At 37.2% G+C, this 23,627-nt stretch overlaps 8 protein-coding genes across 9 annotated transcripts; all 8 read left to right on the top strand.

Moving 5' to 3' along the window:
• The first annotated feature begins 1,617 nt into the window (after positions 1-1,617).
• Positions 1,618-3,878, top strand: LOC108852994 (transcription factor MYB101-like). Its single transcript, XM_018626458.2, has 3 exons — positions 1,618-2,172; positions 2,426-3,242; positions 3,494-3,878. Exons 1-3 carry the CDS (start codon positions 1,882-1,884, stop codon positions 3,790-3,792), a joined length of 1,407 nt encoding a protein of 468 aa, XP_018481960.2. The 5' UTR covers positions 1,618-1,881; the 3' UTR covers positions 3,793-3,878.
• A 1,851-nt stretch (positions 3,879-5,729) lies between these two features.
• LOC108855738 (protein RRP6-like 3) lies at positions 5,730-9,354 on the top strand. 2 transcript variants are annotated; one of them, XM_057009293.1, is made up of 9 exons: positions 5,730-6,052; positions 6,137-6,384; positions 6,462-6,560; positions 6,703-6,873; positions 6,972-7,092; positions 7,241-7,428; positions 7,488-8,516; positions 8,590-9,065; positions 9,146-9,354. In XM_057009293.1, the coding sequence occupies exons 1-9, from the start codon at positions 5,818-5,820 to the stop codon at positions 9,207-9,209; spliced, it is 2,631 nt and encodes an 876-aa protein (XP_056865273.1). In that variant the 5' UTR covers positions 5,730-5,817; the 3' UTR covers positions 9,210-9,354. The 2 variants fall into 2 exon arrangements, with proteins under 2 accessions (XP_056865273.1, XP_056865274.1); XM_057009294.1 differs by having other exon boundaries at positions 5,731-6,052; positions 7,244-7,428.
• Positions 9,355-10,432: 1,078 nt separating this feature from the next.
• On the top strand, positions 10,433-11,914 carry LOC108855586 (putative F-box protein At2g19630). Its single transcript, XM_057007726.1, has one exon. It carries the CDS (start codon positions 10,664-10,666, stop codon positions 11,912-11,914), a length of 1,251 nt encoding a protein of 416 aa, XP_056863706.1. The 5' UTR covers positions 10,433-10,663.
• A 732-nt stretch (positions 11,915-12,646) lies between these two features.
• On the top strand, positions 12,647-14,054 carry LOC108855590 (F-box protein DOR-like). The gene has a single exon (XM_018629444.2). It carries the CDS (start codon positions 12,822-12,824, stop codon positions 14,034-14,036), a length of 1,215 nt encoding a protein of 404 aa, XP_018484946.2. The 5' UTR covers positions 12,647-12,821; the 3' UTR covers positions 14,037-14,054.
• A 987-nt stretch (positions 14,055-15,041) lies between these two features.
• On the top strand, positions 15,042-16,761 carry LOC108855589 (putative F-box protein At3g23960). The gene is made up of 2 exons (XM_018629443.2): positions 15,042-15,176; positions 15,428-16,761. Exon 2 carries the CDS (start codon positions 15,431-15,433, stop codon positions 16,604-16,606), a length of 1,176 nt encoding a protein of 391 aa, XP_018484945.1. The 5' UTR covers positions 15,042-15,176; positions 15,428-15,430; the 3' UTR covers positions 16,607-16,761.
• Positions 16,762-17,039: 278 nt separating this feature from the next.
• Positions 17,040-18,792, top strand: LOC108855587 (putative F-box protein At3g23960). Its single transcript, XM_018629441.2, has 2 exons — positions 17,040-17,178; positions 17,379-18,792. The coding sequence occupies exon 2, from the start codon at positions 17,439-17,441 to the stop codon at positions 18,615-18,617; it is 1,179 nt and encodes a 392-aa protein (XP_018484943.1). The 5' UTR covers positions 17,040-17,178; positions 17,379-17,438; the 3' UTR covers positions 18,618-18,792.
• A 126-nt stretch (positions 18,793-18,918) lies between these two features.
• Positions 18,919-19,952, top strand: LOC108850909 (F-box protein At5g65850-like). The gene is given in 2 exon segments (XM_057009194.1): positions 18,919-19,620; positions 19,623-19,952. Coding segments are annotated over 2 exon segments (618 nt in total). The 5' UTR covers positions 18,919-19,208; the 3' UTR covers positions 19,829-19,952.
• A 1,139-nt stretch (positions 19,953-21,091) lies between these two features.
• On the top strand, positions 21,092-22,846 carry LOC108855588 (F-box protein DOR). Its single transcript, XM_018629442.2, has 2 exons — positions 21,092-21,171; positions 21,371-22,846. Exon 2 carries the CDS (start codon positions 21,388-21,390, stop codon positions 22,564-22,566), a length of 1,179 nt encoding a protein of 392 aa, XP_018484944.1. The 5' UTR covers positions 21,092-21,171; positions 21,371-21,387; the 3' UTR covers positions 22,567-22,846.
• Positions 22,847-23,627: the final 781 nt, after the last annotated feature.

Genomic DNA, 23,627 nt, shown 5'->3' with positions numbered 1-23,627 from the left:
TCATATTTTTGAACATATATTCGTTACTAAAACCATAAAATAACTTACAAATTCATCTGATAATAAACGTACGAACTCGGCGCGTAGCGCCGGAAAACCACTAGTATATATATACTTTTGTATAATCATAATAGTATAACAATCGATGGGGTTTACTTAATTAGTCGAAAGTATAACATGCAAAACTTCGAAAGGTAGCCATTAGATAAATTGTTAGACGTATATTAAATGCTTTATTAACAAATTTTACCTATAGAATCTCATATCAGTTTGTAGCATCTATAGTTTTCTAAATTATAGGTAAATATAAGTTGTTTCCTAATAATGGGTAGATATAAATATTAATAATTGGAAATCTTAAAAAATAAAATATTATAAATCAATAGTAGTGACATTTCTTCAAATATTTTGAAAAATTAAGGAGATGTCAAAAAGATTAAAATATAAACATTTGACAAATTACACGTGTTTCACTATAACTATAAATTCTGCCAGCTAAAACATACAATAATCACTTTATTTCTAAATAAAACATCTAAACGCAATAAATGCTAATTTATCTATATTATTAAAAAATTAAGTCCTGTAACTCGTGACTATGTATATACGACAAAAAGTATTAACAGCAATTTAATTAAATTATTTATTACCTTTCTCTTTTTCTTTCTCTTATTTTTTTTTTTTGCTTTTGTCTTTGTTAATAGCTATTAACTGCTTCTAATTAATTTCTAAAACATATGTTTATCACCACTTATTAGTGCTTTGATGAAAAATGTGCACATATGAAAAGTGATCATGCCAACGTATTATGCATGAAATATCGCATAAAATCACCTTTGATTTTTTATTTATGTCATCTGTCTTAAAGAAAATATAATAATGAATCATTATATTCTTTATAAAATATTTTTTTTTTTTAAAGCGAGAAGAGAGATAGAATTGCGTAGGGGAAAAAGAATATGAGCAGGAGAAGAAGTAGTGCAAGAGAAAAACGCGTCCTTGAAGAGAACGTCCCATTCCATTAGGCATGCAATGCGCGGCCGTGAAAGAAGCTCACTCACTCCTCTACTTTATTTATTTATTTATTTACATATATCTAATTTTAATTAATGTTTCTATCTTGGTCATGGTTAATTCGAGTGTTTGCGTATGTTTCAATAAAGTTTATTAATGCGTGTAACAGGTCATTTTCCATTAGATTCTCTGTTAACATCAAATTAACAGTTTTGACTAAGTAGTAGTATGGATTACTGTATTGATGACGACTTATAGAAAATGGTAATAGTAAAAAAAAAGAGATCAAATACATTGTAAGATATGAGATCAATCACTAAAAATTGTTATTGGTTTGTGTATTTAATTGATTTAATAATCTTTATCGAATTCGTATCTAAATAAAACTACAAATTTCTAAATCTATTAAAATACATACACAAATAACATAACTGAAAGTTGATAAGACTTTCTTAAAAAAGAAAACATATGTACTTCTCATAATTATCACATCACAATATCTCTAATTGGTCTAAAGACATTATATTTTCTTTCTCTCAACTCCTGCAATTTCTTGAATCTTCTCTGTCTTCTCTCGTGGAAAGACCAAAGAGACGATAGAAAGGGACAAAAGATGGCATCAATGTTTACATAGAGCACGTAATAACAACAACGTATTACGTAATAATTAGATCAAAATTAATATCACTTTCAAATATACACCAAACAATCTCAAAAAGAAAATTCACCCTTTCTTTCCTTGTCTATATATCTAATTCATAACACATAAAAATACTTATATATACAAATATCGTATACATCAAGTAACAGAGAGAACAAGTCCTCTTTTTCCTCCTTGATCGGAGGGTTCTTGTTTTCCTTCCAAATATGGACGGTGGTGAAGAGACGTCGACGGCGGAGAGAGGGCTGAAGAAAGGTCCATGGACGACGACAGAGGATGCGATCTTGACGGAGTACGTGAGGAAACGCGGTGAAGGTAATTGGAACGCCGTGCAGAAGAACTCAGGCTTGCTCCGGTGTGGGAAAAGCTGCCGTCTACGGTGGGCGAACCACCTCCGGCCAAATCTAAGGAAAGGATCCTTTAGTCCTGATGAAGAGAAGATCATCATCGAGCTTCACGCTAAGTTGGGTAATAAGTGGGCTCGTATGGCTTCTCAGGTTTATTTTCTCATGAACAATATTTTTTTTAATTTAAAAAGTCACTTATTATTCTCCTTATCTGTTTCTTCAATTCTAGAATTAAAGAGCTTTAAATTTTTATATGCAATTAAAATTTTCTAGTTAAACACATAAACTGCATGTTTCAGTGTGTTTTGAATCTACTATCTCTTTGGTTTGGCATGATCAATCTTTCATCTCTTATGTTACTTTTTTTTATCCTTTGTTGTAAAGTTTTTTTTATATACTGTAGTTACCTGGAAGAACGGACAACGAGATCAAGAACTATTGGAACACGAGGATGAAGAGAAGACAACGAGCTGGCTTGCCTTTATACCCTCACGAGATTCAGCATCTAGGGATTGGTAATGATGATGAGTTTGAGTTTAATTCCTTTCAGTTACCAAACCAAGACTATCCTAATCACCAGAACTTGATTCAATACACTAATTCCTCTAATACTTCATCATCCTCGTCTTCATTCTCTTCTTCATCTTCTCAACCTCCAAAAGAGCTGTGTTTAGATCCCTTAATCTCTACTAATCCCGGCCTTAATCAGATTCCCAATATGTTCTCTCTTTACAACAATAGCTTTGAGAATGACAATAACCAGTTTGGTTTCTCTCTTCCTTTGTCCTCATCCTCATCGTCGAATGAGTTATGTAAACCCGACCAACTTCTTGAACTCATGTCAGAGAATTTGGACACAAACGTTACCAGTAAGAAAGACATCGATGGTATGAGTCTTATGGGAGATCATGAGACGATACCGAGTTATTTCTCTTTAGGACTAGACAATACCGTCCTAGAGCTTCCTTCAAACCAAACACCGACTCAATCGGGCACTTCTAATATTATGCTTGACAATAATGTCCATCTTGATTCACCTGCGGGGAACAGTGGATTGCTTGACGCCCTCTTGGAGGAGTCTCGAGCCTTGTCTCGTGGCGGAATCTTCAAGGACGCTAGGGTTTCTTCGAGTGGTCTATGTGAGAATCACAAGAGAGTGGAGAAGGATTCTGAGAATCGGTTGATGGGTCATTTCAGCTCTTCTCATCAATCATCATTTGGTAAAGTTTTATATGAATTGATCAAATCATTTTCACTTATACATTATTTGTTTGCTATAACCATTAATTTATATTTTAATAATGCCTAGTAGATATGATTTGATCCCACAAAAGAGCCTAGTAGATGTATTTAATCAAAGTGAAACCGAATCTAGTTTGGATCTTCGGTAATATCGAATACATATTTGTTTTTTACTAATCATGTATTTCATGTTAATTTTGTTAAATACATATTAATCTTAAATGAACAGAAGCAAATTCTAATCTTTACGAGAAGCACAATGAGCCAACGATGTTGAAGGCAACAGTGGATGATGATGACGACTACATATTGAAGAGCCTTCTCAACAGCTTCCCTTCAACCACACCATTACCTGATTGGTACCAGACGACAGAGATCCAAAAGGAGGCCTCACCGAGCGGAATATTGATAGGACACCACCAACGTAATAGCAGGGTGGAACCACACAAGCCACCACCTTCTTCCAGTGTAGATCCTATGTCCTCCTTGGGATCATCCTACTGGGGCAACATGCCTGGAATCTACTAATCTGAAAGCTCCACCTGAGCATACTCATGTCTTTTTTTTTTTACAATCGAAAGAAGAAACAAAAAGAGCTAATTGTGAGCTTGATTTGTCTTTGTTTGTGTAAAAGCTTCTTTATTTGTTTAGTTTGGGTGTGCTAAGAACTTTATGTCAACATGGTTCCAAGAGACCTAGAAAAACAAAAGAGAAATTAAAATGAGATGAGAATGAGCTCTATAGCTTTTAAAAAATAATCATGTCATATTAGATCAACTTTATACAAGGATGGCACACAGAAATCGAGTTTAGAGCTGAACAAGAGAACAGTAATTGCACCACCATGGGGGCGACTAATAGTAAATAGTAAATACACATGCGTGATACTCCAACACTATTAAAATTAACATTAGTGGGTTATTCCATAATCTTGATGTGCTAGGAAAATTAAAAGCTCATGTCAAACGTTTAACCAGGTAACCACTGATAAACCCAAGTAGTGTTAACGCAAGTAGTGACCAACACTACATTTTGAGGATCTCAAACTAGACTAAACCGGGACTGTTAACGCAAGTTGATTAGCTTATACGTAATTTGATTTTTTACTGAGGAGAATAATTATTGCACACGTTGGGAAGTTAAATATACATAGAGTATGAACGTTGGGAAGCTGAATATACATAGAGGACGAAATCAGGGAGGAGTAATGTGATTGGGCAGCAAGACGACTAGCGAGTTGCATCTACTGCCATTGGCTTATGTCATATGCAAATTATTCCATACTCTTCCGAGAAATAATCTCCTTAAATTTCGGCACTCCAAGAAAGAAAGAACAATAAAATGAAGATAAATAATAACAATAATATGCAAGTAGTCGGTGTATATTTTTCCTAGTAGTTAAAATTCACTTTATCTGAGTTCTGACATCACACCACAGTTCTTAGATCAGAAGTCTCTTTTAAATTAATGATCTACATTTCATTTTACTTTATTTATTTTATATGTCACTCCAAATAACTCTAAAGAAAAGGAAATGAAACATGACCTCAAAATATACTTTCTTTTTCCTATGTCTCTCAAAGTCAGATAGTACCATGAGAGAAAAGGTACTACTACTTTAAAAGCTAAAAAGAACAGTCTTATAAAGATTAGCATTAGTATGCAATTATTGATTCTAGATTATGGCCTGGTCTGATTCTGACACTATGACATAGCTGGTCTTATAAACCTATTTAAAAATATATATATTTATTAGTTTTTGAAGACTCGGCCAAGCTTGGGAATGAATACATTAGACCATTCACTACCATTGACCAAGTCATAAATCTGAAATCGAGTGGAAATAATAATATTTAGGGGGGTTTAAAAATATCAAATTCTAGAGTTCACAATGCTGACCAACGAACAACACATCATCAAAACTATACAAATATATAGCTTAAGGTGAATTTTTCTAAAAATTAAGAAACAACAAAATGTGAGAAATAAACCACAAATTAAGAAACATACAACCTATACACCCATTTCTCTTAATTTTTATTCCTCCTGATGTTTAATGTTGAATAATGTTAAAAGTATCCGTTTCACATGAACTTCTAACATCTCGCTCATTCCTTGTGATGGTATGTGCCTATGCGTGCTGACAGCTCTTAACATTTTGATGTATTTGAAGGCATACACTTATGTAACCTGAGAGTTTCACGTTTATGGACTTAATTGAAATTATAAATGGACTTGTGGTAGTAATATACAAGTGCTGGTGTCCTTGAATTCACATATTACTGTAAATTCTCATACTATTAACGTTTTTGGGCCAACCAACCCAAATCTATATAGGTACAGTTAACAGGCCGGTTTAGTTTATCCCAAAAGACACGTGTTAAAATCAACGGGCCTATGATTTAAACACGTGTCAAGATCTCCATGTGTCTATGTCGCCGTTGACAATGAGAGTGCTTTAATGTAATGTAACCTAAACACCGTGGTGGCGGCAAGATTTGGTCTGAAAAAAACACCAACGAACAACACTTTTGAGATTCGAAGACAGTACTAATGGTGGTCAACGAAAAGGTCAAACTCGCAATCACCGTTGCCACTCTCGTGGCGGCGACGGTTCTACTCGCGGCGGAGTATCGTCGGCGGAGGAGGAAGCAGACATCTTCTCCTCGCTCGAGCTCGTGTTATCTGCATTCCGACAAGAAGCCGCAGTTCGGTTTCAAACGCGTGCTTGCCGACAACTCTTACTCTGGATTCAAACACTTGAAGAAGAAGCTCGAGGATGGAGGAGGTGGTGGTCTCAACATCTCATAAAGAAAAAAAAAGATTTTTAAATGTTTTTATTTACATGTCTCATTGATTTGTACCGATGCAGACAAACCTTCGAACTGTCATCCGTACGAAACTGAGATCACTGCTTTGTTAGAGAATCCTCGTCTCGATGAGTTTGAGTTCTTGAGAGGAGGAGAGTATTCACTGGAGATGAGTGATTCGTATGTGTGGGTGGAGACTGAGTTTGAATTGAAGAAGCTTGCGGAAACATTGGCTAAAGAGAAGGTTTTTGCAGTTGATACTGAGCAGCATAGCTTGAGATCGTTTCTTGGTTTCACTGCTCTGATTCAGGTAACTAACTGTTAAATCTTGTTTTTGCATATTGGGAGGAGTGTTTGGTATATGATATTGTTCTTGGCCACTTGCAGATCTCAACGCAAGAAGAAGATTTTTTGGTGGATACTATTGCGTTACATGATGTAATGAGTATACTTCGTCCTGTTTTCTCCAATCCTGATATTTGTAAGGTAATATTTTTTGTTTCATATATAGAATCTATTCGCTTTGATTGTTTCAGATTCTTATGAAACGCTTCATATGTTTCTTTAAATTCAATGTAAGATTTTATATACTTATTTGAATATTAATCGGTACATATTGATTTTTAAGGTGTTTCATGGAGCCGACAACGATGTTCTGTGGCTTCAAAGAGACTTCCATATATATGTTGTTAATATGCTTGATACTGCCAAGGCATGTGAGGTGTTGGCAAAGCCTCAAAGGTCACTAGCATACTTACTTGAGTCAGTTTGTGGAGTGGGTACTAACAAATTGCTTCAAGTGAGTCCTTTAACATTAATGCATATATATTTATTTTATTTTTTTGGTCGCAATCTATTGAGATATATGCTAAAGCTTAAATCATATCTTCAATGAAGCGTGAAGACTGGAGACAGCGTCCCTTGTCCGAAGAGATGGTGCGGTATGCTAGAACAGATGCACACTATCTACTCTACATTGCTGATAGTATGACTGCTGAGCTCAAACAACGAGGCACTGGTATATGCATCTTTACTATCCAGTAACATTTGTATATGATGGACACTTGGGGATAACTCGTGATATAGTTTAAGAACATATGAGTCTAAGAAACCAAACTGTTTTATTTCTTTTTGCAAAACAAAGTTCTAAAATATTATTGCATCAGAAGATTCATCTAGCACCGATGACAAATTCAGTTTTCTTCTCGAGGCTAGTAGACGCTCAAACATGATCTGCTTACAACTCTACACCAAAGAGACCGAAGATTTTCCTGGGAACGCTGCTGCTTCCTCATTGATTTACCGTCATTTAAACGGCCATGGAGATAACTCTTCCATCTCCTTGGATCCCAAGGTATGCCTTCAATGTTTTTTTATCCAATTAAGCACCGTGTTGATGTTTCCGCCTTTCAGTTCCAGGAGCTTGTAAGAGAGCTTTGTGCATGGAGAGACTTGATGGCACGGATTCATGATGAAAGCACACGGTACGTGTTGTCTGACCAAGCTGTCATCGCTCTTGCTTCTAACCATCCAACTACACCTGAAGACATACATGATTCAATATCCCAAGCTGATGAGTCTACTCCATCCGCTGTTATTTGTAGTCATCTTGATGATGTTCATCAAATGACTCAACACAAGTTAAGCAAGCTTGATGTTATCTTACCACTAGTTCTCGACAAATGTTTAGGAACAGACGGAACATGTCCTATCTCCGTCTTCAACTACTCACTCTTAGTCAACTTCAACACAAAGCTAACTCACCGCTCCTCCGCTCCTCCCAAGAGAAACGGACACAACAACAACCTCAAGAGGTTCACACGGAAGACGTCGAGAGACCTCTTCGTCAAGAAGTTCTCCTGCAAGGCTCCCGTTTACCACAACTGCAGAATCTACGCAAACGACGGGAGGCTTCTATGCTACTGCGACAGAAGGAAGCTGGAATGGTACATGAGCCGCGGCCTCGCCAAGCTAGTGGAAGAAGATCCGCTCGCCATAATGCTTCTGTTCGAACCTAAAGGACGTCCTGAAGATGAAGGGAATGATTTTTACATCCAGAGCAAGAAGAACATATGCGTTGGATGTGGCCAAGGGGATCACTATCTTCGTTACAGGATAATACCTTCTTGCTATAGAGTTCATTTCCCTGAGCATTTGAAGAGTCACAGGTCTCATGATATAGTTTTGCTTTGTGTGGATTGTCATGAGGTTGCGCATGCTGCTGCGGAGAGGTACAAGAAAGAAGTGGCTGCGGAGTTTGGGATCCCTCTTTTTGTTAGGAGAGTGATGGATTCGAAGGAAGCAAATGGGACAGAGTGTGAATCAACGGGTGGTGAATCTGAAGATGCAGGTGTGTCTCCGTTGCATCTTAGAACGGCTGCGATGGCGCTGCTGAGGCATGGGAATAGGATGCCTTCTAGTCGCCGTGAGGAGTTGTTGCAGGTAATAATAGTAAATAATGGATCATCTTCTTCTTAATCGTTTCATGGAGTTTGATGGCTGTTTTGTGTTATAGACTGTGAAGATGTATTACGGTGGAAGGGATGTAACTGAAGAAGATTTGGAAAAGGCTTTACTCATTGGGATGAGTCCTCACGAGAGAAGAAAACACGAAAGAAAGAAAGGTGTCTCTGTCAAACAAGAGAACAGTAACATAGTTGCTACAGATGCAACTGATGCAAACGGCTTTGAGGAAGGTCCTCCTCCTGGAGGTGATGATGTGAATGAAGAGAGTAGCGTAGTTGTGGATGAGAGTGGAGGAGATGGAGCTCCAGAGCTGAATGATACTCAGTGTAACGGAAACATATTGCACCAGCAGAACTCGAAGCTCTCCTTGCTAGGACATGGACCGCACGGGAAACAGGTTGTAGAGTATCTTTTGAAGGAACATGGAGAGGACGGTGTTCGTGATTTCTGTCAGAGATGGAGGAAAGTGTTTGTTGATGCTCTTCATCCTCGTCATCTGCCTGGTGGCTGGGATGTTACTCACAGGTAACCACCACTTTTGTCATTATCATATCTGGTTAACTTTGAGAGATTCTTACAAGAATTTGGTTTGTTTTTGTTGCCAGTGGACGAAGAGACTTTGGCGAGTTCAGCGTTTATAATCCAACAAAGAAAGTCTCCACCGGGTAACGCAACCTTGTATCTTTGTCTGTTTCTTTGTCATCAACGAGGAAACGAGTCCATTCAGTTGTTTGTTGTATTCTTTTTACAGACCTCTATATACTTTTTTTGTTTTTAGCTAAGAATCTGATATTTTGAGACTATTAGCATGATCTTTTACCTTGTCAATCAGTAAGAAATGACGAGCTCGGTTTTGAAACCGAGGCTCAAGAATCGAAACATACATTTACCACAGTCGAAGCTGTTTCTATGCGGAAATGAGCTCTAATAAGTCTGGTGCATGGAAGAAATGAAACCATTTTTCAAACTTTGTATCGAGTATTAAAAGTTAAGTTGGAGTTCTCTGTAGCAGCCTAAGAATCTTGTGTCAAAGACTGAGAACTGTGATCAATGCCGTTGCAGATAAAAAATTTAATTAAAATGGCACTGATGTCATAAGTCAAAACTATAGTTATTTTATGCTATTTTTTTTTTCTGAAAAAGGCTTGCTATTTTTAACATAAGTTTTTTTTTTAACATAAGTTTTTAACATAAGTTTTTTTTTCACATAAGTTTTTTAACATAAGTTTTTTTTTTCTTTCGGCATGGGTTTTAACATAAAGTCAATTTTTATCATATGCAATCTTTTTAATTCAAAGTAAAAAAGTACACATTAAAAGAACATAAAGAAAAAAAAACAAAGTTCTTTTTTGCAATTTGAATTATGTACTAGATCTAAATATTTGTGCATATATCTAGTTTAACAAATATAAAAGTTATCAATCTAAATTTAGACCCACAAGATGAAAAACTCATTTCTTCCTTTTGAACAATATTTTACTTTGGTAGTTCCGAAAACAATTTACCAAATTATTAAATTACTTTTTCATATTATATCATATTTATTTTATATGATTTATGTTTAGTATTATTTTTTTATTATTTTATACATCTTTTATGCAAAATCATTAAATAATCTTTTGTAGAGTATTATATTTTTATGTAATTATATAATTAATTATTATTTAAATATAAAATAAAAACCTTCAAAATTATATTTGTGAAGATGAATCATATAAAATTAATGTCCAATAAACCCTTAAAAAGTGAATTATATTGGCTTTCTCGATATACATGCACACTTTTTTTTTTTTTTTAATATACATGCACACTTATTGTGGCTTTAGCATGCATAATTCTGAAACATAAAGTTATATTTCCAAAACAAAACGAACTCTGTTGGTCCAATAAAAAGTAATACCAACTCCTCGGAATCTACGCAACTGCCTCTTCGTCCAAGAAAACACATTACTCAGCTTCGCATGCAGAGTGTGAAATTATATCTTGTTCCATTTCTCTAATTATTAACCTTTACTTTAACCAATCATGCAGACACGCACTGTTTCTTCGTCTTGTATAACAACAGAGAGAAACTTCACTTCTCACTCTCAGTCTCAGAGAATCATTACTCAAGTGTCTCCGCCATGAAACCGCAGCGGCAGAACGTCTCGAAGGGTGGTCTAACCATTTCTCGGCGCGTTACGCGATCCATGACCACATTTGATCGAAACTCATTGACGCTTCCTGTTGAGGTTGTTACAGAGATATTCTTGAGGTTGCCGTTGAAGTCTATAGCGAGATGTCGTTGTGTATGCAAGCTCTGGTCGTCTATACTTCGCAGTCAAGATTTCACAGAGTCGTTCCTGACCAGATCTACTGCTTGCCCTCGGCTTATGTTCGCATTTCAAGTTCACTCTGAAGTTGTCTTGTTCTCGTCACCTCAGCTTTCAAATCCGGAAGAGAACTCGTATGTGTATGTTGTAGCAACCAAACATCTTGCGCTTTCCCCATATTTCTCTCGAAACTATGTTTGTTCTACCAATGGATTCTTCTGTGATAAAACTTACGTAATCTTGAAGGAGGAGAAATATCCAGGGTTTGCTCCGGTGATACGTAACCCCAACACGGGACAGTCCTTGACCTTACCAATATTGATCTCGAAAAAGAGGTATGGTGTGCAAAGCTATATAGGATATGACCTGAGCTATCTTGGATATGAGCCCATTGCGAAAGAGTTCAAGGTGTTGTCGATGATTAAGTCGCGTGTAAGTGATGAGTGGATCTCTGTGGATCACCAAGTTCTGACTTTAGGAACCAAGAATTTGTCATGGAGGTTGGTCGAATGTTGCATCCCACATTATTTTTCTGATAAGTGGATATGCATCAGTGGCGTTTTGTACTATGCAGCTAAAGTCAACGGTATGTCCCGGTATTCCATGGTAGCTTGTTTTGATTTGAAGTCTGAGAAATTCAGTTTTGTGAAGTTGATGGAAACTTTCAATAGAGTAATGGAGGTATCAACGACAATGGTAAACTACAATGGCAAGTTAGGCTTGCTTCTGTCGAGGGATGATTCTGTCGATGTTACTCGAGCAAGTACAAGTTTTGAACTGTGGGTTCTACGAGATGCTGCAAAACATGTGTGGTCCAAGCATGTTTATATGTTACCTGCTCTTTGGAAGGACGTGGTTGAAGAAAGAATGGTCATTGCTGGAATGGTTGGTACAAATGTAATCGTTTTGTCCCCGTGGTGGCCAAAAGGGCCTGCCTATGTCATCTACTACAATGTTGAGAGAAAGACGATCACCAAAGTTGGAATCCAAGGAATGGAAGCGTATCAGCGTAAGAGTTTTCACATCTGTCTCAACTATGTTGAGAATGTGGAGATTCTTTAAGCACTTTTAAGTGAGATAAGTGTAGTTTTTGTTTTGTGTGTTGTTTTTTTTTTTAAGAATCTTGAGTTATATTATTCGAGTGTTTATCACAAGTCAAAATTTCTTATGAAAATAATTGAGGAAGACACAAAAAATCAAAGTTTAACGAAAATCTACAGATGATGATAGTTCAATTTTTAAGTAAGGTTGAACCAAACTGAGATGTTTATTCTTGTTATCTTAGCTCTTCCACGTAAGCTTTCAAAGTACTTTGTCAAATAAGACTTGGAACTCGTGCATAATACCAAGTCAGTCTAACATGGGTAGATTAGCTACACTAACGCCAAAGTATATACATTGAGCTGTGGCATATGTACTAATCCCACTCTTGAGTGAAAGTCTCCACGGAGCACGACCTTTTATCTTTGTCTTTTTATGCTACATCAACCATGAAACGGGTCCATTCAGTTGTTTTGTTGTATTCTTTTGTGTATTGTTTTTACTTTGTTTTGGAACTATTAGCATGATTTTGCCTTGCCAATCAGTAATAAGTGAGCTCGTCGGTTTTGAAACCGCGGCTCAAGAATCAAAAGGTACATTACATCAGGAATTTGAAGCTGTTCCTATGGAGATTGAAAGTAAAACTCCAAACTGTACTCGAAAATATTTTTTTTGAACTCAAGTTGGGTATTAAAAGTTGTTATATTAACCGAAGTCAAAACAAGTTGTAAAAGTAAAGTGGCTGCTTAAAAGAAAGCACGAAGAGTTCCAATACAAGGGTTTTTATTATCATACATAATCTGTAGTTCTTGATTTTCTTTATTATAAAGATACACGACTCTTTCCAAACCAATACGAACACAAAGAGTTCGTTACGAAATCAAGTCTCTCCAAGAACGTTAACGAACTCTACTCGAGTGTCTCCGCCATGCAACCACCGCGCTCGAACGGTGGTGGTGCTCCAACCACTTACCGAGGCGTTACAAGATCGATGACCAGACGTCAACAACGGAACTCACCGCCGCTACCTGAAGACCTCGCTATGGAGATATTCTCGAGGCTGCCGCCGAAGTCGATATCGAGATTTCGCTGCGCATCCAAGCTCTTCTCCTCCATGCTCCGCAGCCAATATTTCACAGATTCCTTCTTGACCAGATCTTGCGCTCGCCCTCAGCTCCTTTTCGCATGCGAAGATCACGGAAAGTTTATCTTCATCTCGTCCCCTCAGCCCGAAAATCCCGAAGAGAACTCGCACGTTGTAGCCTCAAACCCTCTTGCGTGTTTCCCACGTTCCAATGGATTCTACGGTTGTACCAACGGCTTCTTCTGTTATGAACCTGACCTGTTCTTTAAGGGGCTGATAAAGCCAGTGCAAGTCCCGGTGATATGTAACCCCAGCACGGGACAGTCCTTGACCACGCCTAGGTTGATCTTGAAAAAGAGGTATGGAGTGAAAAGCTATCTTGGATATGAGCCCATGAAGAAAGAGTTCAAGATGTTGTGGATGAAGGAGTCGTTTGTGAGTGATAAGTGGATCTCAGTGGAGCACCAGGTTCTGACATTAGGAACGGAGAAACTGACATGGAGGTTGGTCGAGTGTTGCATACCACATGTGCATTCTTGTAAGTGGATATGCATCAGCGGTGTTCTCTACTACGCAGCTAGAGCAGTCGGATCTTATGAGAATGCTATGGTAGTTTGTTTTGATCTGAGGTCTGAGACGTTCAGCTCTGTCAAGTTCGGTAAAAAAATGCCTGGTTCAACGACTCTTGTGAACTACAGTGGCAAACTAGGTTTGCTTATGTCTGGAGACTCTCATGATAATGTTACTCGAGCAAGTACGAGTCTTGAGCTGTGGGTTCTGCTTGATGCTGCAAAAGACGAGTGGTCCAATCATGTATACGTGTTACCACCTTCGTGGGAGGAGGTTGTGGTTGCAGAGACGACCATGTACATTGCTGGAATGGTTGGTACCAATGAGATCGTCTTGTCCCCGCGCTACCAAAGAGTACCTTACTATGTCATCTACTTCAACGTGGAGAGAAAGACCATCACACAAGTTGGAATCCAAGGACTGGAAGCGTTTCAGGGTAAGAGTTTCCACACCTATCTCAACTATGTTGAGAATGTGAAGCTTCTTTAAGCATTTTTATAAGTGAGAGACGAGTGTAGTTTTTGTTTTGTGTGTGTTTCGTTTTCTTCTAGCATCTTAGTTTGAAAAGGTCCACCTGTTGTGGATGATATAGGTGATTTTCTTGTTACAGACTCTTTACGAATGTATATACTAATCCAAAACAGAGAAGTTCAGAATGTGATCTTTCAATGTTATGATAAAGAGAGAAAGAGAGTTTCTACTTTCTACTTTGCAGAATGTTATTATTTTGGTAGATCTCACTTAACCTAGCCAGAAAAATAATGTTTGGTCCAGACCCTTGTAGATGATATGATAAATTCACAAGTTGTACGTCTAACTTTTGTGCCGTCTTTTTTTGGATCTGTATCGACTAGAATCTTGAGTTACATTCTCGAATGTCTTTATCATGAGTCAAAACTTCGTGATATAGTCAAGAAAAGGTAGAAAATAATAAAAAAAAAATTGAAGGAAGAGGTATAGATTGATGATGATAATTCAATTATTAAGAAGGTTGAACCAAACTGAGATGTTTATTATTGTTATCTCAGCTCTTCCAAGTAAACGTACAAAGCACCTAGTCAAATAAGACTGGGGGACTCGTGTATATAGTCAGTTATAAAGGGTAGATTAGCTACACTCACGCCAAAGTAGATTATATACACTTCGATCATCTATCATCTGACATATCTCTTATCAAAGACATTTTTTTGCAAAAGGCATAACTTTTTTTTTATAAAGATTAAAGCTTTTAGTTGCATGGGATAAACCAAACGAGAACCAAACCTACCAACGTTTAGTATTTTCTTGTCTTATGTAAATAAGACACAAGCAAATATTTCAGTCATTAGATCAAATTCGATTCGATCTTCACTGTCTATTGGAGAAGATGCCATGTAACGGGGTCATGGCCTGCCTCATTTGTAGATAGCAAATCAACGTTTTTAATAAAGTTCAGGTCAGACCCATCGTAAACCCATCATTTTAAATATTGTCTATGCCCACAAAAGGCCCATATATTTTTACTGCACTCTCTCTTTATCTTCCCCGACAAGTGATTTTGGGGATAGTTCGAAACCCTAACTGCAATTTAAGATTGTTCTACTGCAAAATTCCGTCCAGAAAGTTCAGCCTAGTGAAAGTGAATTCGAGGTAAGAATTAACGTGCTCAAATATTTTGACTCTATGTTCTTCTGCAATTTGTAAAATCGACATTGATGAAGTTGTGGTAGATTGTTGTTTAATCCGGTGAATGTGACATTTCTGTAGAATCTGTTGCTAAGTTCTAAACTTTGTTTGAAGATTAGTTTCTTGGATGGAATATACCTTTTGTTTTTAAAATGTGTTGTGTTTCAGGTTAGTAAGTTTAGTTTTCATGTATTTCTCTTTGTTCTTCTTCGCAGAACATGAAACAGAACGTCTCAAAGGGTGGTCTAACCATTTCTAGGCGCGTTACGCGATCCACGACCACACTTGATCGAAACTCATTGACGCTTCCTGTTGAGATCGTAACAGAGATATTCTCGAGGTTGCCTTTAAAGTCTATAGCGAGATGTCGTTGCGTATGCAAGCTCTGGTCCTCCGTGATTCGCAGTCAAGATTTCACAGACTCCTTCTTCACCAAATCTTGTTCTCAGCCTCAGCTTCTTTTAGCCTGCTCTGATGTCCGCCGCGAGATTCACTTCTTCTCGTCGCCTCAGCCTGAAAATCAGGAAGACAACTCTCATGTCGTTGCCACCAATCATATTGCATGTTTCCCACGTTACTATAAACTATTTGGTTGTACCAATGGCTTCTTCTGTTACGGAGCTTACCAGGGCAAGAACAAACCAGTGCTTGTCACAGTGATATGTAACCCCAGCACAGGACAGTCCTTGACCTTACCAAGATTGAACTCACATAGATTGGAAAGCTATCTTGGATATGACCCCGTTGCGAAAGAGTTCAAGGTATTGTCTGTATGTGATGGTAAGGAGTTCTATGTTCTGACATTAGGAACCAAGAAACTGTCATGGAGGAAGGTGGTCGAATGTTGCGTACGACATTATTCTTCTCGTAAGTGGATATGCATCAGTGGCGTTCTGTACTATATAGCTATAGATTCTAGGTCTCCTATAATGGAATCTATTGTAGTTTGTTTTGATTTGGCGACTGAAAAGTTCAGCTTTGTGGAGAGCTTGCCATTAAAACTAGCACTGCCTCATTCAACAACGCTGATAAACTACGATGGCAGATTAGGTTTGCTTATGTCGTCGGAAGAAACTTGTTATGTTAGTCGAGCATGTAAGAGTTTTAAGCTGCGGGTTCTTCGAGATGCTGCAAAACATGAGTGGTCTAAGCATGTATTCATATTACCAACACTGTGGAAGGGTGTGATTGTGGACAGAATGTGTCTTGCTGGAATGGTTGGTGTAGATGAAATCGTCTTGACGCCCTGGTTCCAAGACGTGCCTTCCTATGTCATCTACTACAATGTGAAGAGCAAGAAGATCAGAAAAGTTGGTATCCAAGGAATGGAACCGCTTCAGGGTAAGAGGCTAAACACCTATCTCAACTATGTTGAGAATGTGAAGCTTCTTTAAGCATTTCAAGTGTAGTTTTCATTTTGTTTGTTTCTTTTTTTTTTTCTTTCTAGCGTCTTGGTTTGAAAATCAACCTCTTGTAGAAGATTCAACAAGGGGATTGATGATAGACAATCTTCTTGTTATAAATGCTGTAAATAGTTAAATACTAATCCATAACTGAGATGTTTTTGAATGTCATCTTTCAGTGCTGCTGTGATAGATAGAGTATGATTTTGTGGGTATACAAAATCATACTCTTTTTTTTTTTTTTTTTCGATCAAAAAAAAAAAAGAGTATGATTTTGTATACCCACGAAATTAGAAAATGTTACTAGTTTGTCCAGATACTTTTTAACGTTTTTAATAAAATTCAAGTGAGACCATCGTAAACCCACAAAACGGTCCATCATTTTAAATATTGTCTAAGCCCACTAAAAGGCCCATATATTACTACTGCACTCACTCTCTTTTATCTTCCCCCGACAAATGATTTTGGGGATAGTTCTAGTCTAACCCTAACTGAGATTTACGATTGTTCTGACTGCAAATCCGTGTCCAAAAATTCAACCTCTAGTGACAGCGAATTTCGAGGTAAGAAATGCTGAAACCATTATTGTTCTTGTGCAATTTGTAAAATCTACATTGATGAAGTTCTTGTAGATTGTTATTTCTTCTGATGAATGTGACATTTCTGTAGAATCTGTGGCTAAAGTTCTAAACCGTAGTTGAAGATTAGTGTTTGGTTCTAAAATGTTTGTGTTTCTATGTCTTTTTCTCTTTCTTCTTCACAGAGACAAAACATACTTCACTCCTTAGGTGAACACATAACAACATTCTCAAAAGTACTCGCTATGAAGCGGCAGAAGGGTGGTGGTCTAAGTATTTCTCATCGCGTTACGCGATCCACGACCACATTTGATCGAAACTCACTCACGCTTCCCGTTGAGATCGTAACAGAGATATTCTTGAGGTTACCGTTGAAGTCTATAGCGAGATGTCGCTGCGTATGCAAGCTCTGGTCCTCCGTGATTCGCAGCCAAGACTTCACAGACTCCTTCTTCACCAAATCATGTTCTCGGCCTCGGCTTCTTTTCGTCTTCGACGATGAAGATGAAGGAGAGATTCACTTCTTCTCGTCATCTCAGCCTAAAGACAATTCGTATGTCGTTGCCACCAATCATATTGCACGTTCCCCAGATTACTATAAACTGTTTGGTTGTACCAATGGCTTCTTCTGTTATGGAGCTAGACAAGGCAGGAACAAACCAGTGCTTGTCACGGTGATATATAACCCCAGCACAGGACAGTCCTTTACATTACCAAGACTGAACCCAAAGTTGAGATACGCAGTGCGAAGCTATCTTGGATATGACCCCATTGCAAAACGGTTCAAGGTATTGTCTGTATGTGATGATGGTAAGGAGTTCCATGTTCTGACATTAGGAACCAAGAAACTGTCATGGAGGGTGGTCGAATGTTGCATCCCACACTGTTCTTCTCATAAGTGGATATGCATCAGTGGCGTTTTGTACTATATAGCTACAGAATCCACGTCTTCAGTGGAATCTATGGTAGTTTGTTTTGATTTGAGGACTGAGAAGTTCAGCTCTGTGAAGCTCTTGGGAGGTTCCAATAAAACACTGCCTGATTCAACAACTATGATAAAATATGATGGCAGATTAGGTTTGCTTATGTCGTCATCTGAAGATTCTGGGTATGTTAGTCGATTATGTAAAAGTTTTAAGCTGTGGGTTCTTCGAGATGCTGCAAAACATGAGTGGTCCAAGCGTGTATACGTATTACCACCTCTGTGGAAGGATGTAGTTTCAGAGGACATGTTCATTGCTGGAATGGTTGGTACAAGTGAAATCGTCTTATCCCCATTCCACCAAGAAGTGCCTTCCTATGTCATCTACTTCAACGTGGAGAGCAAGACGGTCAGAAAAGTTGGAATCCAAGGAATGGATGCTTTTCAGGGTGAGATGATAAACACCCATCTCAACTATGTTGAGAATGTGGAGCTTCTTTAAGCATTTCAAGTTAGATCTAGTGTAGTAAGAGAGAGGCACAAGTTTGCTTAAGCTTGCCAGAGAATGATGTTTGTCCAGACCCTTGTAGAAGATGATATGGTAGATCACAAGTTGTAAACCTATTTCTTTTGCTGTTTAAGTTTGTGTGGAGTAGAATCTTATCATTAAGTCTAAACTTTGCAAAAGATCATCGAGAAAATTTACAAAATTAAGAAGTTGAAGGAAGAGCTATAGATTATGATGATGATTCAGCTATTAAGAAGCTTGATCCAAACTGAGATGTTTATTCTTGTTATAGACGTTTAAAGCACCTAGTCAAATAAGATGTGGTCAATTGAGTAGTTACAAAGGAAGGAAAAAGAGATAACTTTAGGTATACGTAAGATGACCAACCAAGGAGAGTACTATGGTTAAATGGTCAGTTATCTCAAAAGAGTCGAAGAAATCTTGGAAGAACTAGGGAAGACCGGCCGCAAGATGATCCCAATTGTTTTAATTGTTTGGGGTTGCCGTTGAAGTATATAGCCAGATGTCGTTGAGGAAGGCTATCTTGGATATGAGCCCATTGCGAAAGAGTTCAAGGTATTGTCAATGGAAAGTTCCCATTCAAGTGGGATCTCTAGGCAGCACCGTGTCCGGACATTAGGAACCAAGTATTTGTCATGGAGGTTGGTCGAGTGTTGCGTACCACATTTTTCTTCTAATAAGTGGATATGCATCAGTGGTGTTCTCTACTACACAGCTGCACATATCTTTTCGTCCTTCAGTTCCATGCTAGTTTGTTTTGATTTGAGGTCTGAGAAGCTCAGCTTTGTGAACTTCATGGAAACTTTCAATGGAGCAATGCATCATTCAACTATAACGGTAAACTACAATGGCAAGTTAGGTTTGCTTATGTCTAGGTATTCTCCTGATGTTAGTCGAGCAAGTACAAGTCTTGAGCTGTGGGTTCTACAAGATGCTGCAAAACATGAGTGGTCCAAGCATGTCTACGTATTACCACCTTCATGACTGGACGGGTCGGGGCGTTACAGGTTGGTACAAATGAAATCGTCTTCTCCCCGAACTACCAAAGAGTGCCTTCATATGTCATCTACTTCAACGTGGAGAGAAAGACGATCACAAAAGTTGGAATCCAAGGAATGGAAGCTTTTCATGGTAAGAGATTCTACATTTATCTCAACTATGTTGAGAATGTGAAGATTTTTTAAGCTTGAAATTTCAAGTGAGATAGCTCTAGTTTTTGTTTTGTGTGTTTCTTCTTTTAAGAATCTCGAGTTACAATAGATGATGATAATTCAATTATTAAGAAACTTGATCCAATCTGAGATGTTTATTCCTGTTATCTTAACTCTCCCAAGTAAATATTCGAAGCACCTAGTCAAATAAGACTGGGAACTCGTATATATATATATATATACCAAGTCAGCCTAACAAGGGGAGCTAAGTTACACTCACGCCAAAATAGATAGACTGATATGTGGCGTATCTACTAATCCCCCCTCATGCTGTGAGAGAATGTAGTTGCAGAGGCCAAGTTATACTTTATTGGAATGGCTGGTAGGTACCAATGAAATTATCTTGTACGTTTCCGTTATCCATCTGGCATTTTCTATGTTTTCAACAATAATAGCTTCTAGAGCAAACTATCAGAGGGGCGATCATCCAAGGAATATATGTGTTTAAGTATCGTAGAATTCACAGCTAAGTACACCATGTAGAGGACATCAAGCTTTACAAAATGTTAAGGGTTTTGTAACTTGTGATTGTACAAGAATCATGGCTTCTTAATTATTTCATCTTTCTTGGACTCTTAGAATGCAACTATGTTTTGAGCTATCAAGAGTACTAATTCAAATGTATCGCAATTGTTTCAAGTATCCGATCCTAATGAAATCAAACTATAGATGGAGAAAACACTAATTAATCAAAATCACCATTGTATCTACATTGCCAAAACTAGTACCTCTTTGGAGAAACATTGTGTTATGTTTCAAATCATCATCCATCTTCTAGTGCGTAACCAGCCATGCAAGACTTATATCTATGCACTACAAAATTTTTGGGAAAAAAATCAAATAATAGCTTAAGAAGAAAATTACTATATCATAGTAATTAGTTTTCTTTTGCTCCGGCTTGCATGTCGTAGAAACCTAAAGTAATTAAATGTAGTTATAAGAAGTGGCCCAATTAATTATGTTCAAATAATTTAAAGATTAAATTTAGCCTACTAAATACTATATACACTACTACTATTTTACTATAATAATTGGCCGAAACAAATCAAAATTAACAATATAAATTAATATAAAACTATTTAAATTTGGTCAAAATAATTAATCAAATGAAAAAATAAAAAATTAATCAAATAGCAAATCAAACGTTTTTAATAAAATTCAAGTCAGACCCATCGTTAACCCATTATTTTAAATAAAGTCTCAACCCACAAAAGAAGGCCCATATATTATTAGTGCGCACTCTGTTTATCTTCCCCGACAAGTGATTTTGGGGATATTTCTGATCCCTAACTGCAATTTACGACAGTGAATTCGAGGTAAGAAATGGCGAAAACATTATTGTTCTTCTGCAATTTGTCAAATCGACATCGATGAAGTACTGGTAGATTGTTGTTTCATCTCTGTAGAATCTGTGGCTAAAGTTCTAAACTGTGTTTGAATATTTTTGCTTGGTTCTAGAAATGTTTGTGTTTGAGGTTAGTAACATAAACATCTCTTTCTTCTTCACTCCTTAAGGGAAGGCATGAAACAGAATGTCTCGAAGGGTTACGCGATCGACTACCACACATGATCGAAACTCACTCACGCTTCCTGTTGAGGTTGTTACAGAGATACTCTCGAGGTTGCCGTCCAAGTCTATAGCGAGATGTCGCTGCGTATGCAAGCTCTGGTCCTCCGTGATTCGCAGCCAAGACTTCACAGACTCCTTCTTCACCAGATCTCTTGCTCGTCCCCCTCGGCTTCTTTTCGCGTGCGAAGATCACAGCGAGGTACACTTCTTCTCGTCGCCTCAGCCTGAGAATCCTCCTGAAGACAACTCGCGTGTCGTTGCCACCAATCATATTGCACGTTCCCCACGTTACGATAAACTATTCGGTTGTACCAACGGCTTCTTCTGTTATGGAGCTAAACGGATCTTGAGGGGGTGGAATAAACAATTATTCTTCACGGTGATATGTAACCCCAGCACAGGACAGTCCTTGACCTTACCCAGATTGAACTCCAAGTTGTGTCATCGAATGGAAAGCTATCTTGGATATGACCCCATTGCAAAACAGTACAAGGTATTGTCTGTATGTGATGGTAGGGAGCCCCATGTATGTTATGGTAAGGAGTTCCATGTTCTGACATTAGGAACCAAGAAACCGTCATGGAGGGCGGTCGAATGTTGCATCCCACATTATTCTTCTGGTGAGTGGGTATGCATCAGTGGCGTCTTGTACTATATAGCTTCGGAAATCAGGTATTCGGTGGAATCTATGGTAGTTTGTTTTGATTTGAGGACTGAGAAGTTCAGCTCCGTGTGGCTCTATCGACGTTTCGGTGGAGCTTATTCAACAAGTCTGACAAACTACAATGGCAGATTAGGTTTTCTTATGTCGTCCGGAGATTATGATTATGTTAGTGGAGCATGTAAAAGATTTGAGCTGTGGGTTCTTGGAGATGCTGCAAAACATGAGTGGTTCAAGCATGTTTACGTATTACCACCGTTTTGGAAGCATGTAGTTGAGGATAGATACTATTTTGCTGGAATGGTTGGTGTAGATGAAATCGTCTTGGCACCCATGTTCCAGTACGTGCCTTCCTATGTCATCTACTACAATGTCAAGAGCAAGACGATTAGAAAAGTTAGAATCCAAGGAATGGAAGCGCTTCAGGGTAAGAGGCTACACACCTATCTCAACTATGTTGAGAATGTGAAGCTTCTTTAAGCATTTTCAACTGTAGTTTTCATTTGGAGTGTTTCTTTTTTTCCTTTTAGCGTCTTGGTTTGAAAATGAACCTCTTGTAGAAGATTCAACAAGGGGATGATAGACAATCTTCTTGTTACAAATGCTGTACTAGCACAAGTTTGTTTAAGCTTGCCAGAGAATGATGTCTGTCCAGACTCTTGTAGATGATATGATAAATCTCCAGGCTCTTGCCAGAGAATGATGTCTGTCCAGACTCTTATAAATCACAAGTTGTAAATCTATTTCTTCTGCTGTTTAAGTTTGTGTGGAGTAGAATCTTGGGGTGTCTTATCATTAAGTCACTCAAAACTTTGTAAGAGATCAGTTTTTTAAGAAACTTGAGAGCTATAGATCATCGAGATAATTTACAAAATTAAGTAACCATTAAGAAGCTTGATCCAAACTGAGATGTTTTAGTTCCTTAAAAATTGAGTTTAGCATCCATTGTTTTAGACTTTACAAAATACTGAATTAATTTAGTAACAATAAATCAAAAATCATATAATCTTCCAAACTAAAATATATTTGTGTAATTTTCTAAATTTCTCTTGACCAGGTATAAAATTTTATAAATAAATATTAAAACTTAAAATGATAATATTCTAAATTTTATAAAATAGAAAATCATAGATGCTAAAATACAATTTTTTGAAACTGTGTTGTAAAAATCAAAAGTATTATAATAATTTGAAATATTAATTTAATAATAAAAAATCAGAAAAGTTAAGACCATAATATCCAAAAGCATCATATGTTGATAAAATTTACTAAAATAATATGAGAGATACTACTATGTATACAATTGACTAAAATAATAGAGTTATATTATTTATAACATAACAATGTTTTTACTTATAAAATCTTGCATAATATTAAAGTAACATATGTTAAAGTATTATTTTCTAAACACCACATGAAAATATATATTATCATAAATAAATGTCCATCTTTAGTATAACTAAATAAATTAAAAATGTATTGTATGAAAATTTTAAAAACTAAAAAGCTATATTAAAATATATTATGCATTTTACTATTTC

The sequence above is a fragment of the Raphanus sativus genome, chromosome 4, assembly GCF_000801105.2.
Source record: "Raphanus sativus cultivar WK10039 chromosome 4, ASM80110v3, whole genome shotgun sequence".
Lineage (NCBI taxonomy): Eukaryota > Viridiplantae > Streptophyta > Magnoliopsida > Brassicales > Brassicaceae > Raphanus > Raphanus sativus.
This window is presented reverse-complemented; position numbering and strand designations above follow the sequence as displayed.

Coding starts and splice junctions, on each gene's coding strand:
- LOC108852994 (XM_018626458.2), top strand. CDS start 1,882: ATGGACGGTGGTGAAGAGACGTCGACGGCGGAGAGAGGGCTGAAGAAA. Junction 2,173..2,425: donor GGGCTCGTATGGCTTCTCAG/GTTTATTTTCTC, acceptor TATATACTGTAG/TTACCTGGAAGAACGGACAA. Junction 3,243..3,493: donor TTCTCATCAATCATCATTTG/GTAAAGTTTTAT, acceptor TTAAATGAACAG/AAGCAAATTCTAATCTTTAC.
- LOC108855738 (XM_057009293.1), top strand. CDS start 5,818: ATGGTGGTCAACGAAAAGGTCAAACTCGCAATCACCGTTGCCACTCTC. Junction 6,874..6,971: donor GTACTAACAAATTGCTTCAA/GTGAGTCCTTTA, acceptor TCTTCAATGAAG/CGTGAAGACTGGAGACAGCG. Junction 8,517..8,589: donor GCCGTGAGGAGTTGTTGCAG/GTAATAATAGTA, acceptor TTTGTGTTATAG/ACTGTGAAGATGTATTACGG.
- LOC108855586 (XM_057007726.1), top strand. CDS start 10,664: ATGAAACCGCAGCGGCAGAACGTCTCGAAGGGTGGTCTAACCATTTCT.
- LOC108855590 (XM_018629444.2), top strand. CDS start 12,822: ATGCAACCACCGCGCTCGAACGGTGGTGGTGCTCCAACCACTTACCGA.
- LOC108855589 (XM_018629443.2), top strand. CDS start 15,431: ATGAAACAGAACGTCTCAAAGGGTGGTCTAACCATTTCTAGGCGCGTT.
- LOC108855587 (XM_018629441.2), top strand. CDS start 17,439: ATGAAGCGGCAGAAGGGTGGTGGTCTAAGTATTTCTCATCGCGTTACG.
- LOC108855588 (XM_018629442.2), top strand. CDS start 21,388: ATGTCTCGAAGGGTTACGCGATCGACTACCACACATGATCGAAACTCA.